We start from the raw sequence: 16,733 nt of genomic DNA, 5'->3' as shown, positions 1-16,733 counted from the left end.
GAGCCTTGAGTCCTAACCACTAGACAGCCAGGGAATTCCCAATGATCATTTAAAAAATAATTTTATGCCACATTAAAGTCCTTAGTGAAAATTGGGAGTCCAATTTTGTTTTCTCTTTGAACTAAAACACCATATTTGTCATACAGTAAACTTTCATCTCAATTCTTTTCTATCAGTCTTGTTTATTCTTATTTAATGCAGTTGTTTTTCTTATCTTATTAACGGACTTGATTCCAATGACTATAGTATATGCTGATATCTGGTGAGTAAAGTTCCTTTCTTTTTGTTTGTTTGTTTGTTTTTGTAGAATTTTCTGACTCTAAATGAATCTTAATATAGTTTAATCCAATTTTAAAATACTCTTGTGATTCTAATGTGAGTTTTATTGAATTTATTAATTTTAAGAGATTTATATTTACAATAGTATTTTTTCATATGCTTAAATTTTGTTCAGTTGTTTTTAGTAACATTTTTTTTTAACATCTTTATTGGGGTATAATTGCTTTACAATGGTGTGTTAGTTTCTGCTTTATAACAAGGTGAATCAGTTATACACATACATATGTTTTAGTAACATTTTTGTAGGTTTTTTTTTTCTCATAGATCTTATACCTTTCTGTGTAACTTTATTCCCCTTTTTTTTGCTATTGTGAATGAAAAATTTCTTCCATTAGCATTTCAAAGTGTTTATTGCCATTAAATTTTGTATATTCATCGTTTCCAAATACCTTACTAAAAATCCCTCTTTAATTATTTTTCCTAATCTCCGTGGTTTCCTAGGCATATAATCATATCAATAGTCACTGCATCCTCCAAGATAATCTTTAATGACAGTAGCTATTCCTGTTAGTTCCTGATTTTAATTGAAACAGCTTATGATTTTTAAATACCTATAGGCTTTTCATAAATAATCTTCATTGTGTTTAAGTAGTTTCCTTCAATTTCTGTTTTACTCAAGAATCTTCATTAGGAATAGCTACCGAATCTTAGTAATAAGCCTTTTAGCATCTATTGATATGATCATGTTTTCTCTTTAATTTATTTGGGTAATTGTGTTAATAGATTTACTGAAATCAAAACACTCTTGAATTCCTGGAATACAATCCTTTTTGCCATAGTTATTAACCTTCTAAAAAATTTTTTCATCTGTATGTATAGATGAGATTGGTCTATGGTTTTTTCTTTTGTCTTGTGTTTCTTTATCAGGTTTTTTGGGGTTTTGTGCTTTTTTTTTTGGCTGCGTTGGGTCTTCGTTGCTGCGCGCGGGCTTTCTCTAGTTGCAGCGAGCGGGGGGGGCTACTCTTCGTTGTGGTGCTGGGGCTTCCCATTGCAGTGGCTTCTCTTGTTGTGGAGCACAGGCTCTAGGCACATGGGCTTCAGTAGTTGTGGCTCTCTAGGTGCGTGGACTTCAGTAGTTGTGGCTCTCGGGCTCTAGAGCCCAGGCTCAGTAGTTGTGGCACACGGGCTTAGTTACTCCGTGGCATGGGTGATCTTCCCCGGACCTGGGATCAAACCCGTGTCCCCTGCACTGGCAGGCGGATTCTTTTTCTTTGTAGCAGCAACCCATGCCGCTACACGGTTGCATGCAGTATTTTAAAATGAACATCTTTCTAGTTCGTCTTACTTCATTCATTTTCATGAGTGCTGCTTCTTGGCAGCATTCAACACAGTTGAAGACTCTGTACTTCTATCTTAAATTTATTGAATGGATGTTATTGATTCATATCTTTAGTATGATAATGTAGAGGAATTTATGATGGATACTAATGGAAAATTACAGGAAATTTGAAAATTTAGTGAATTGCTTGCTGACATTTTTATTTTCTATTACAGGGTTCATCTCTGTAATTATGCAATTTACTACCTTTTTCCCCTTTCTATATTACTTTGGAAAATTACAGCCTTATAATAGACATCAGTAATTTGTAAATATTGTGGCTGATCTATTTTAGAACAGTGTTCTAAGAGAATGGAGTCACAGATATACTTTTTTTTTTTTTTTTTGCGGTACGCGGGCCTCTCACTGTTGTGGCCTCTCCCGTTGCGGAGCACAGGCTCCGGACGCGCAGGCTTAGCGGCCATGGTTCACGGGCCCAGCCGCTCCGCCGCATGTGGGATCTTCCCGGACCGGGGCACGAACCCGTGTCCCCTGCATCGGCAGGCGGACTCTCAACCACTGCGCCACCAGGGAAGCCCCAGATATACTTTTTGTAAGCAAAGAATCAAGCATTAAAACCAAAGGAAACTTAGAAAGTGATGTCATCTCTGACCGAATGACACAGATTTGCCTTTCTGAACAGATTTTCAGTGTCCTTCAAGACCATAAATGGAATTCCCTGGCAGGCAAGTGGTTAGGACTCCACGCTTCCACTGCAGGGGGCGTGGGCTCAATCCCTGGTTGAACCAAGATCCTGTATGTCACGTGGCCAAAAAAACCCCAAAAAACAAACAAAAAACTCCCACCATAACTAATAGAAAATTGCACAATGCAATTGCTAATAATATGAAGTCTACATTTTATATAAAAATTATGCTTGCTACATGACTTTACTAAACTGGATTCCTGCAAAAGATAATAGATGACTCTCTGAACATGATAAAGTGAGCTTCCAGCAAAAGATTACTATGACAAACTAAAGGATATCAGGTGATGCAGCATAGCTAAAACAAAACAACAGCTCTGAGAGTCTTTTACAATTCCACCTCTGGTGCAAAGGGACTGCACGGCCAGCAAGGCAGTGGGGCAGTCACGGAACTGGGGCTGAATGATTTTTACACATGATTTGTAATCCTCCCTAAGGTGGAGGAGGTCATCTAACTTGATTTACGTGGTTGAAATCACTGTTCCTTTAGTTTTCCTCATACTTTAACTAAACTAGGTAGTGAGTTAGTCATTAAACTTGAAAAATGTTTCAACTGAATGAAAAACTTCCTATGATAAAGCCTCCAAATAATCAAGGAACGATTCAAGGTATTTTCTGCATAAACTTTCCACCTGGATAAACCACTTTAAGCACTCAGCTTTTAACTATTTGAAGAGGAAATTTGTTATCACCAAATGCAACACATAATTCTGCCTTCTTACATACCATAACCTACTCGATTCAAATTCATCATTAAACGTCACTTGTATAATTTGCTAACAGTGATGCTCTCAGGGCCTGTGGTGTGCAGGACCCTATATATAAAATTGTCTCAAGCTGCTATCCTTTTAATGTTCACAGTACATTTATTTTTTGGTTCCCTCCCCTGCTGTCAGCTGTCACATTTTGTTTACCTGCTTCCAGCAGGACACTGTCAATACTTACGATTTGTTCAGGAGCAGAAGTCAGATAACGAAACTTATTAGAATCAGGTGTGAAATAAGAACACGTACACGCTGAAGATGGGGACCTGAGCGCCCTCACTTCTCAGTAAAGTACGTGTTAGTAACCTGTTACTAACAATCTGGTCTTCTCCAGATTGGTGATGCTCCACAACTGAATTCTAAACATGTAAATTGCAATTAGATGTTTCTGGTAAGTAGTAAATAAAATATCCATCATAATTTAAGAACCCTGTTAAAAATTTTAGAACTCTCTTTGCAGAGGAAGAGTCTAATAGCACGTTTCCAATGGAAGACTGTGGGATCACAATAAGGAAGACAGAACTATATAGATTAGCAGCTGGCTTAATTAGCTTCCCATAAACTTATTAACAAATTAGATTACAAAAGACAAATGTAATTTAATGAATCATCATATGAGGCACTGAACTCAAAGCTGAATTGTCACATGCTTACCATAATACGACCTGCTTAAGTACCGATATGAATGGGTCACTCATACCTCAAGCCTGCTCAACAGTTTTGAAAACCTACTTATGTAATGGTGGTGCTCACGTCTGAGTAAAGTAAACTACTCAGGGAACTGAGTAGTTCCCTGGGTCAGGTGTAGCAGTCCTCAAAATGATCATAACGTGACACTGTAATAATACAGCTGTTTCTTAAAGGTTCTAGAGACCCAAGATATGTATTTCTAGAGCTAAGTTATCTTCTGTTGTATCAATTCAGATGCAGTTAGATTTCAATTAGATGTCAATTTTTTAAGGCACATGTGATGGAATTCTGTGAATTTACAAAAGGAAGTGAGGGCAACTAGTAATAATGGTTACATAAAGGGGTAGTTAAAATAACAGCTTGCTACCAGCCCCATGCTTCTGAAGAAGTTGCACATGTGGGAAAATACTTGGGTACAACTCTTTAACAAATTTTAACAATTAAAAATGTGGGGAGAAAAAAACTTTATTCCAGAGTATAACCTTCTTACCTTTGGGATGTTAAAATTACCTTTTATCAGACAGTTTTCAACTTTTTAAATGTTCTTACTTAATAATTTTAACATTGATAATGTCACTTTAGTCTCCACATTTGGGGAAAATTTTACCTTCTGTAAAATCTAAGAATGGGAACCACTAGAACATGTACAAAGCCATGTTGCTCTGATTTGCAGTGAATGCTTTTTAAGAAAAGCATTTCATGACCACAGACCAGGATATCCAAACTTCTGGTGAGGAGGATTTTTTCCAAGTCTTGTGATCAACTGTGGAAAAATAATTGAAGCCCCTTAAGGGTGTTGAAGAAAAGGTCTTAGGGAGAAAATACCCAGAGCCAAAGTGAGAGCACTGTTACATTTCTCCCTACTCGCAGGTGAGGAAAGAGCAACAATTTTGTACATACACTTTGTAAAATTTCTCAAAACCACACCTACATTTCTAACCCTACCTTTAAAATTCCTGCTGTTGTTCTCAAGAAAACCAGGATCACATAATAGAAGCTTTGATACAGGTAATAAACCAAACATCCACGTACCATGCTTAGAGCAGTGTCTGTTCCATATAAGTGCTCAGCAACTATTAGCTTTGATGATCACTGGAAGAATTAAATGTCTGCCTCCCAAACCTTCTTCATATATAAAGCAAGCACAGTGAACTGACTGGACTGTAGCTTTAATAGACAGACTTAAGGATAGCTATTAATATAAGAATTGCAATATGAAATTAAATAGACTCTTAGGCTAAAAAATTACAAGTTTTAAAGATTCTCCAGTAAGTGTATTTTGCAAGCCTTTTGTATTTTATGTTTGATTGGTATACAATGGAATAAAGAGAAAAATGTTCATATAGACTCAGTTTTGAACACTGAACTGTTATCATCTTAAGATAAATTCAGATTTACTTTATTTTTAATTGACCTTCAAATTGCAGCAGCTCACGAGGTTTAGCTGTAAGTGTTCTTGCCACCCCACCCTGTCACTGAGTCAGACATACACACAACACATGTAAACAGACACAAACAAGTCTTTTATAAAGTAAACAAGTCTTTTATAATGTAAATAATCGTTCCTTGTTGAAACTTTTTATACCCAGTTCCTGTCTTTTCTGAAATTGGGATATTCATATTTATAGAGAACAATATTTATAAAGTAAAGAGTTTCTCTTTGAAAACTCAAGCAATTCTTGACAGCAATAGTTTTCTTTTTGATCTAAAAAGCATGGAATACGGAAGGCCAAAAGGGGAAAAATCACTTCAAATGATCAAAACAGAAGAGCACTAAAAAATAATATATTTAATAATGTAGAGAGAAATTTTTAAAGTACAGTTTCTTTTGAAAATATTGACATTCAAACAAACAGCTTTGGACTCACTGTCAAAAGCTTTCTCAATTAAAATTTAAACATGTTGGTTTTATTGTAGGAAGATACATTAATTCTTTGAAGTCAGAATGAAAGGGTTGCACAATTTAATTTTTATATAAATGACTGTTTGAATATACAAAGTATCAAATATAAACAGTAGTGTAACAAGAAAATAAATTGGCAGAAATAATTATTCAACCAGTAGCAATAATTAAGACCACCATTTGAAAGATCTTCTATAAACAAAGAATGGAAAAATACTGTTATAAGTTTTTACAGCACACAATTGAATTCCACTCTAATTCATTACTATTATACTTCCTTCTTCTTCAGTATTAGTGGACCCACATTATCTCCTGTCAATTCATTGTGTTTATTATGTGAACCATCACAGGCAGGAAACTAAAAAGGAAAAAAATTACAAGTGTTATTCTTTAAATGATTCAATAAATAGAAATATTTGTGACATGCTCTTATAAAGAAAAGGCCATTACTTTGGGGGGATAGCTTTCCTGAGTAACAGATATATTCTCTATCTAACCTAAGTACATTCCAATACTACAGCAAATCTAACAAATTTAAGTATTTAATTATTTGGTAGATTTTAAATAAAAAGCTTTGGATGATTCCAAACAAGTCAATACAATAGTTATAAAAGGACATCAAAATAAGCTCTTATTTTCTATAAAGCTCTAAATCTGAGCTCACCTCATTACTTATTTTAAATTTTAAAAGGATGTAATTTAAATTCAAAATAAATGATTTCATAACGTTTTCTTACTATAAAACTCATGCACACTGTAACACTTAAAAAATACTTTAAAGATATTTTTAAAAACTTACTCATAGGTAACAATAATTAACACTCTGGTATATTTTTTCCTCTGTATTTACTATGTACTCATTTTTTTTAAGCAAAATTGAGATCATACTGTAATACGCTTTTCTAGCTTATATTACATCATGCTCCCATGTTATTAAATATTCTTTAAAAAACATGGCTTTTCATAGCTTCCTAATATCCCATCACTTGTATTATACCATACTTTAACCATTCCTCTATTATCAGATATCTAGACTGTTTCTAAGATTTTGTTATTACAAAGGATGCGATGATGAGCATTATTGTATTTAAAGCCTCAAATAGCCTACGATCAAACTAGATCTCATCAACTACTTATTATTTATCACTCCAAACTACTCCTTTTTTTGGTTTATTATTTTTAATTGAAGTATAGTTGCTTTACAATGTTGTATTAATTACTACTGTACAGCAAAGTGATTCAGTTATACACATACATACATTCTTTTCTTAAAAAATATTCTTTTCCATTATGGTTTACCATGGGATATTGAATAGTTCTCTGTGCTGTACAGTAGGACCTTGTTGTTTAGCCATCCTATATATACTAGTTTGCATCTGCTGACCCCAACCTCCCACTCCACCCCTCCCCCAACCCCTTCCCCACTGGCAAGCACCAGTCTGTTCTCTATGTCTGTGATTCTGTTTCTGCTTCATTGATAGGTTCATTTGTGTCATACTTTAGATTCCACATATAAGTAATATCATACTGTATCAATACCTGTATTTCTCTGTCTGACTTACTTCACTTAGTAAGATAATCTCTAGTTGCATCCATCAAACTCACTTTTAATTTCCACATTAAAAATCATCCGTAATTATACTTACCATTTACTAACTCATACTACATACAAGGCACTGTACATACATCGTCTCACTAAATCCTCAAAAATTTCTGTGATATTGATATATTATCAGATTTTAAAACACCTGACGATCAGAGTAATAAAGATTAAGTAATTTGCCCAACCAAGTTTCTGTGCTGGTCTAACTTTTCTAATGTAGGAAATATAGTGATCATTAAGAGGCGACCTTTAATTTAGAGTAGACTTTCAGTGCTGAATACTATGAAAAAATCCCTAATCTCACAGGACCACAAAACTGGGGATTTAAGAAGCAAAACCATTTTAAATGCACAAAATTTTAGTGGATACGTAAATGGACATCTTACCGTCTTAGAACGCCAACACCTACAATAAGCTGCTTTAGTAAGACACAAATCTTCAATGTTTATCTCATTCACCACTTTGGGATTTTCCTTTTGTATTTTAAGATTAATCAAGCTATCCTTCTGTTGCTTTTTCTTCGGGAGAAATGGACGAACCGCAAGGTAGCCAAGTAGTGCAAGTACACCAAGGAAAGGCAATAACCGAAGCCATTCTGAAACTAAACATGTACAGATTTGTTAAAGTCTGTGTGCTCCTGTAATAGAACTCAAATAGGGATGGATTGGGAGATTGGGATTGACATGTACACTACCATGTTTAAAACAGATGACCAACAAGGACCTACTGTAAAAACAAAAAATAAAAATTAAAAAAAAAAGAACTTAAACAGCATGTCTCATCTTTGAGCTTATTCTTTATCTATTCTTCACTTCTCACTTTAATTTCTTAACTAACTTATCTGTAAAACTGTGAATAAGGCACCTATACCTAGGACCACCTTATTTTATTTGTGGGTTGACTTGAGACTTTTGAAACTGGAAAACAAAATTTTCAGAAATGGGTCCTCTACCAAATATCCTATAATTATCCTCACTAAGTATATTTGTGTTTAGTTTTATTTCAGGAATTATGATCACCATAATTATAAACTAAATTCAATGTGATATATTTTATAGGTTTAGAAAACATTTCCACCATGTCTAAAGCATACAACAGAATATCCCGTAATAGCTTACCACTGATTTATAATTTCAGAAAGAACATGTCTTCAATGCTTTAATTTACATTTTTTGGTAAGGCATAGTGATTCCTAAAGAAATACCTAAATGTTGTGTAAAAGCTATTTTAAAGAGCTAGTCGAAATTTTCACACCCTGAATATTCTCATTAGATACATCTTATTCTTTAAGTGTTCATGAAAGCCTTCTGTAGTACTCAGCACTGTCTTAGGGGGATAGGGAATATAAGTGATATAAATGAAATTTATATCACTTATAAATGATATGTTTCTCCTATGCCTGTGGAGACAAACACACCAGAAGCCAAGATAACTGTCTCAGCATGCATTTATCAAATGTTGGCTAGTACCCTGCCTCTGCTGGGCTCTGCAGGGAATCCTTTGCCTTTAAAGAGTTATCACCTGTCATCCTTCACTGAATGCTAACCTGATATCTTGCTAATAAACACTATGTAGAAATAGCTTAGTGGAGAAAAAGAAAAATTGAAGGTCATGTGCTAAGGCACACTAATAAATATTAATGATAAATGAACAGACTATGCTAAGAGTGCAACTGTATTACCTCGTTTAACACTGTGTTAGTTTAAACAACTGTATTTGGTAGGCACCATTATTATTCCCATTTTTCATGTGTGTAAACTGTAGCTTAAGCAGGTTTAGTCCAGGACAGTAAGTGCAAAGCCTGTTCTCAATCACTATGAATGAAATTCAACAGATTTAAACGTTTTTTGTTTTGCAGTACGCGGGCCTCTCACTGTTGTAGCCTCTCCCGTTGCGGAGCATAGGCTCTGGACGCGCAGGCTCAGCGGCCATGGCTCACGGGCCCAGCCGCTCCGCAGCATGTGGGATCTTCCTGGGCCGGAGCACGAACCCGTGTTCCCTGCATCGGCAGGCGGACTCTCAACCACTGTGCCACCAGGGAAGTCCCCAGATCTAAACTTTTATCTGTTCTTCTCTCAGTAAAACTACTCAAAGACTGGCTTAATATTAACTCTTCCAAAATGAAATTATTTTTGATACAACACCACGCCAAAGGTTTGTTATGAGTTGTGGACGAATCAACCTATTTACGTATGAATAGCACCTGTAAGAGTGCCTGGCACAGAGAGGATACACAATAAATGGTAGTTTTTATTAAGATTATGGAGATTGGAGCAACTCCCCTGAAAAAAATCTTTTGCTAACTAAACCTGACAATGTCATATAGTAGAAATCTTCGGGGATATAATCTTTTAGTCACCAGAATGAAATTCTGTAACGGTAAGATCCTGCCAGTCAAGCTGGCTGTTCTATTCTCATAACAAGAGTGGAAAGACTCCACAGAAATCTTTTTTTTTTTTTTGTGGTACGCGGGCCTCCCACCGCTGTGGCCTCTCTTGTCGCGGAGTACAGGCTCCGGACGCGCAGGCTCACGGGCCCAGCCGCTCCGCGGCATGTTGGATCCTCCCGGACAGGCGCACAAACCCATGTCCCCTGCAACGGCAGGCGGACTCCCAACCACTGCGCCACCAGGGAGGCCCCACATAAATCTTTTGAATGAATTAAAGTTCTGGAAATGACAAAGAACTGTTTCTTGTGGGGGAGGGGTCTACCTACAGATCTGCGCTGTCCAATACAGTAACCACTAGCCACACTGTTTTGATTTGTACCCAGGATTCTGTTTTACTCAGGTATGGTAAGATGACAGACATGGAGACAACTGCGTTGAAAGAAAAGTTTACTTACAATTCCCAAGAGGAGGGGGCACACTGTGCCACCCAGGACCACATGGGGAAGTACGAGGCTTGGTCACAGGCAGAAGGTAAAAGGGCACAAGCTTTTATTGTGGTTTCTACAGAAAAGGCAAGGTAGGGCAGAGTAAACATTTAGGACTGGCTGGCTTGAATAATTTCAGTGGGCTCTGGGCTATAGGGGTGGTCCCTAGTTGTCTCATATCTGGCCCTGGGTGATTTAGGGCAGGGAAAATACTGGCTTGGTAAGTGAGAGTTAGATAAAGGAAGTGGTTGGAGTGTAGGCTTTGGATTGGTTGGTTTGCATATGAAAAGTATGCTCACAGGCAAGTAGTTTACTATCTCCTGGCATTAGCCAGTCCTTGGAGGGGGCAAGTTCTCCCTGGCCAGCATGGCCCCCAAGTTGTCCGAGTATCATAAAATATAGAAAATAAAAAACACAATTAATACACATGTGGCTATTTAAATAAATTAAGTAAAATTCAGAAGTCAGTTTCTAAGACATACCAGTCACATTTCAGCAGCTCAAGGGCTACATGTGGCTAGTGGTTACCATATTTGACAGCCGAGAACATTTCTATCATCACAGAAAGGCTTCTGGATAGTGCTGCTATAGACCAGTGTTCCTATAAAGTACCATCTCTATAACATGGCAAGGCTACTTTGACAGTTTCAATTCCCACAAATATCCCATCCCTCATGTACTTGAAGCCAGCCAAAGCTACTTATTACCCAGTGACAGGCTTCCTGTGTCCTTTGCATAAGGAATTCCTTCTGTCTGCCCTGCCTTTCTATCTGTGGCCTGACTCACGTGGACCATTTAAAACAGGGGTCAAATATGCCTCCTCCAGAAATCTTTCTTCATTTCCCAAAGCAAAATTAATCACTCCCTCCTTTGCTTCCAAGCCCCTTTTCCGAAGTTTCTTTTATCATACTACTGTTATCTGTTTATAAAGTTGATTCTTCCATGAGCCTGTAGGAAAAGGAGCTGTGTACTACTCTTCCTGGCGCAAAGTAGATACCTCATAAATGTTAAATGAGTGACTTAATGAATGTAGAGCATAAATGTCAGTCCCCTTCTCACTCGCCATATTGTACTGTAATTATTTATTTATACTTATTTTCTAGATCAGGCAATAAATATCTTAGATTGTTATTGGCCCCAACATCCAGTATAGTATCTTGAAACAGTACTTATTCAATACATGTTTTTTGAATGTAGAATAACATTAAGTATTATTATGTATACTACAAAATTAAAAAGTCACGAGAGGTTAAGTGACTCAAAGTAAAAAAGTAAATGAATGAGAATGTAAAGATGAAAACATTAACTTAGATTCTTAAGTTTAGCATTTCCTAGCTTAACACACAAATCTCAGGGAATAAATGGTATTAATACTGTTTTAAAATCTACTTCAGAAAACATTGTCCTTCCACACTTAATTCCTTGGTAAAACACTACTCTATAGTAATACAGTGATGAAAGGTACTATTATTTCCTACAACAAAGTAACAATTTATACAACAGTCTTGTTTAATAAAATCTACTTTTTAAAGATGACAAACTTCAATTTAACTACAGAAAAGATAATAAAGGAAAATAATACAGTCTGTAAAGCTCAATTAAATCATTTTAAGTACATTTATTAAGGCTGATTTTTGATGAATAAATATTAAATACAGAAAAATCAAACAAGAAATTAAAAAAACAACCTTTAAGATTGGCTATTTACTATGAACCTGTTTGATATATATTGAGCTACTGCAGATATATTAGGTACTGTGACGGGAAATCTATTACCTACTAACTGTTAGGTATAATGTATATTTTGTACAGTACACTTTTAAATTGTTTTAGGATTATCAGAAATAGCATTTATTTTACAAAATTTGAAAATTTAGAAAAGTTGTAAAAAACAAAATAACTTTTAATCCCACCATTCAAGAGTTGGTAACATTTTGTTGTATTTCTATTTTGCTGTATTTTTTTTCCTTTTTAAAAAGGTTGCATATAATGATACTATAAAAATAATACTGGCAACTTGACTGCTGATAATTTCATAACATTTTTTTTATGTATCATTATGGGTAAAACATAGAAATGACTTCATTTCTGAACCAAAGAAAGATGAAAGTAAAATATTTTTAATGGATGGCATTACTATTACCACTTAAAACCTAATATACACTATTCAGGACCAAAGGGCCAATAAAATGAAATTAATAATCAATTTTAAAATCTTTTTTCCACTCACGACTATAAATACAACAGTGTCCCAGTATTTAGAGCACTGCCTGGCCCATAGTAAGTGCTCAATAAATACTTGATGACTTGAGGAATTCTAAATTGCAGAGTGGTTACATGGAAGAAAATGTTTTAATGACATCAAAATTGTTCTCCACAAAGGCTGGTATAATCTTTAATTACACTGACTTTTAAATACAGTCGGTCTACCTAGGAAAAGAGGAAAAAACTTTTACAACTTACAGTAACTATGTAAATATATTCCCAAATTCTCAAAAATAAAAGTTTTCTAAAATAAAACTCTTCAATCTTTCAGAAATAACCTTTATTATTTACATGTTAATAAATGCAACTCTTTAGTTTGAACTTAATGATTTATTACCCTTTCTTATTAAGAAAGCTCACCTTTTGTTCTATTTGTTTAAAAAAACAATTGAGGTAAATTTACATACAATAAACAGATCTTAGGTGTTTAGCTCTGACCTGTGACAATTAAATATACCCTTGTAGCCTCCACTGAAAATGTGTAAAAATATGTAAAATATTTCCATCACCCCAGAAAGTATTCTCCTGTCCCCTTCTAGTCTATCTCCCCACCACTGATTCCTATACCCGAAGGTTTTTTCACTCAATATAAAATTTTTGAGATTCATCCAGTGATTAATTTGTTCCTCTTTATTACTAATCAGTATTCCACTCTATGAATATACCATAATTCCTTTATCCACTCTCCTGTTGCTAGGTACTTAGGTTGCTTACAGTTTGGGATTATCATAAATAAGGCTGCTATGAACATGCTTTCAACTCTGTTCCATTTCTTAAATTCTTTGCTCAAAATTGGCCCTTTCTAGAGCTAATGCCCTTGAAGGGTCAGCTCTGACATGTTTGTGTTACTCTGGGAAAAATATTATTATAGTCTTAGGATTCATTGCTTTGTCTTTAGGAGCAAAACCATTACGTTTCAAAGCAGCTACCTAGTTTAAGTGGGGTAGAACTACTATATTCAAAGTTTCATAGCTAGCTTTTAAATCTAGATATAAACTTTTCTGACTTTTGAATGGGAAGTTTTGTTATTCTATTTTAAAAGTTTATATGACAGGGAAAGCTTTTTTAAAAGTCAATGTATTTGAGTACATTATACTTCCAAAGGGCAGAATTACACTAATTTACCTTAAAAGCCTCACTCTTAACAATGTAACCTAAACAAAGATAGATAAGGCATTTCTGATAGATAAGGGCTATCTATAAATACTGTATAGTAATTAAGGATCTTCAAGTGTTTACTAAGAACGCAGAGTCATCATGAGAGAGTCCATTGCTTTTAAAAAACCACTGGGTCTAAACAGGGAAGGAAAAACAGGCAACAATAATGAGAATTGAAACTTTTTTTTTGCTCTAATTGTCATAGATAGAAAATGAAAATATTTTTGGTCCGGTAGACATTTTAAACAATTATATTGAAAAGTTATCTTCCAGGTTTTAATTTCAGCAAAGAAAAAAAGTCTAAGATGGATTCTACAAGAAGTTCATTCAAGACAGCCAAATGTCATTAGCTATTACCATCTAATCAGGAGGCGAGACCCAGAGAGGAAATTGGTCATTGCAATTTTTCTTTCATAGTGCTCCCAAACAGATTCTGCAACTGTTATATTCTCATTATCCAGTGCCAAACAGACTATCTCATTTTTGTCATAAAGTAGTTATTACAAATATGTTAACGTTTCCTAAATAAATGGACATTACAATGAGAACTAAATTGTCCCATCGTAATGGGACTTAAGTTAAATATGCACTATAAAGATATTTATCAGAGTTGTCATTATTGCTGAGAATTGGTCTTCACATTAACTATTTAACAGCTTTAAAGAAGAAACTACTATAAATTATTGATTCAAGAGGGAAAAGGTTTAGGTTGAGTTTCCTTAATGCCTTTAAGGAATTAGGAATCCCTGAGAAGAAAGACAGTAGGAATCCCTGAGAAGAAAAAAAAAAAGGTTTGAAAATCTTCTAATCGCTAAATCAAATATCGTACTTTCCAATCTGCTTCAACTATACTCTGTTTACAGAAAATTGAAATGAATATAAAACCTGCTACAATCAGAATCAACACACATAATTCAGGTTTAACTGGACTGAGGTGGGAGCAAGGGGACTTTTTTCTTTCTTGACTATTAAAAACTCAGCTGTTAATTTATGCAAATATTTAAGGTAAGTTGGCAACTGGGAACAAATGTCACAAAATGATCATATCCTTTTGACCTGGTATTACCATTTAGTGAATATATTCAAGGGTATAATTCAAAGAAGGAAAAAAATAACAATTGGTACAGAGCTACTTACCACTGAACATTATGAATAAAATATATATATAAAAACATTCCAAATTTCCAGCTGCAGGGGAATGGTTAGGCCTACTGTGATGCTAATCTATAATAAGATTATATACATACGTAGTTATTACAACAAGATAAGGAATACATTAAAATATGTAAAGTACTTCAATAAAAGAAATGATAAGGGGAGAAAAAGGCAAAATTTTACATAATTGCTGCAATCTATCAGAATAAACTAGTAAAATCAACAGAAGACTCTGATGTTTACAAACACATGATTTGAAAGTTTTTTCATTTTGTTACTTTTATGTTGTTCCTATGTTTAGATATTTCTTTTTAATGTTTATTACTCAGTTACCACTCTTTCTATTCAATTACATGCTTTCTATCAAACCCCTTAACATCTAAAAGTGTTAAAAATCTCACAATCCATTTGTCAAGAGCAAATGTCTATGACCATTATGCAAAGAATCTCTAGATTTAGAACAGTCATCTAGTTTATCACATTTTAATCTATCCACCTCCAGACACTGCTTTTTTTTTTTTTTAATCTCTGAGAGGGGATAGCTCTCAAAGCACCATTTGTTTGGTAAAGTATTCTCTAATTAAAGAAAAAAAATTTCTTGAACATGGAGCTAAAATCCATGTTCAAATAACTATCACTAATTTGGTCCTAGTTGTCTTTTGGTCTACACAGAATAAATCTTATTTTTCTTCTGCTGGTCAGCCTTCCAAATACTGTATTTTAAGTCAGCTACCATAGATCTCCAGACTGCTCCAAGCTAAGCAGCCCTATTTACCTCAGAATTATCTTAATTCATGCTTACATACCCTGGTAGTCAGGACATATGAATTCAATGTTTGCTTTATTAATATGTTTTCCCCCCCCCTCATCATCCTAATCAGTTCCTGTGTCTGGTTCACCAATATCCCAACTTACATTGTAAAGCTCAGAACCCAACAAAATCTTCCAAGTGTTGACTGCATTCTGGAAATTTTCATCCTTTAGATGCGAAATCCCGAGTTCTGGGTTCTATTTTGTAAAGGAGGGAACTTAAGTACAGGATGTTACATATATTCATTAAATTTCATTTTCTAATTTTTGGTCCATCATACTAGCAAAGGTATCTTTCTTTCAACTCCAGGAAACTAAATTGCCTCCAGGCCCGTAGTAATGGAGGTGACCTCAAATGACCCCATGATAGGTCAACTCTCTCCTATAGGATTGGAGTTTATTTTCTAATTTTGTTGCTAAATAAAACAGCAATACATATTATGTGCATGTCTGTGTTTCTCTCCCACACAGTCACACCCACACGATGTGGGTAAAACCCAGCCAAGAGCTGGGACAGTCTGATACACAGTGCCTTAGATAACGATGACTTACCCTGCTTTAAACAGGCACACTGCAGGGAGCGATGGCGATGAAAGAGATGGGCCCGTTCCCAACTCAGCACCTTCTCTGCAAAAACCTGGTCTCTCGCCACGTAAAGATACTGGCTACAGCCACGAGGATAAGCACCCCGGGCCGCCAAGTACCGAGAGGTGGCCTCACACACGCTCCCAGGCAGCAGCGCCGGCGCACGCCCACCTCCCTCGGGGCGCAGACTCACCGGGTCACTAGCCATCCGCCAAGCTCCGCCCCGCCCCTCGGCCCGAGGGTTTTTAGATGCCCGCCCCCACCCTCCGCCTTGGGAAGCTTACAAGGATGGGGACTGGGTGAAGGCAAAGATTACCTGTGAGCTGGGCGAACCCGGTAATGCTCTCGGGGACTGGGAGCCGCTTAAGATACGCGGGGAGCTGCACCTTCACAATGCGGGCCACGCTCTCCAGCACCATCCTGGCCAGCGCCGTCCGCTCCTCGCCCGACCCCCGCCGCTCTCCGGCCGAGCTGCCGCGCCTGCGCCGAGAGCGGAAGCGGCCGGCGGGCGCTTGCAGCCCGGACCGGGCGGGGCGGGGTTGCGGGCACGCGAGGAGAGGCGA

The 16,733-nt window shown here is 36.1% G+C and overlaps 1 protein-coding gene across 1 annotated transcript; it reads right to left on the bottom strand.

Moving 5' to 3' along the window:
- Window positions 1-5,586: 5,586 nt before the first annotated feature.
- On the bottom strand, window positions 5,587-16,723 carry CISD2 (CDGSH iron sulfur domain 2). Its single transcript, XM_004263576.4, has 3 exons — window positions 16,487-16,723; window positions 7,710-7,924; window positions 5,587-6,078 (listed from the first exon to the last, which is right to left on the bottom strand). Exons 1-3 carry the CDS (start codon window positions 16,587-16,589, stop codon window positions 5,989-5,991), a joined length of 408 nt encoding a protein of 135 aa, XP_004263624.1. The 5' UTR covers window positions 16,590-16,723; the 3' UTR covers window positions 5,587-5,988.
- Window positions 16,724-16,733: the final 10 nt, after the last annotated feature.

Source organism: Orcinus orca, chromosome 4 (genome assembly GCF_937001465.1).
Source record: "Orcinus orca chromosome 4, mOrcOrc1.1, whole genome shotgun sequence".
NCBI lineage: Eukaryota > Metazoa > Chordata > Mammalia > Artiodactyla > Delphinidae > Orcinus > Orcinus orca.
The sequence above is the reverse complement of the archived record's forward strand: the minus strand, read 5'-3'. Positions and strand labels throughout refer to the sequence as shown.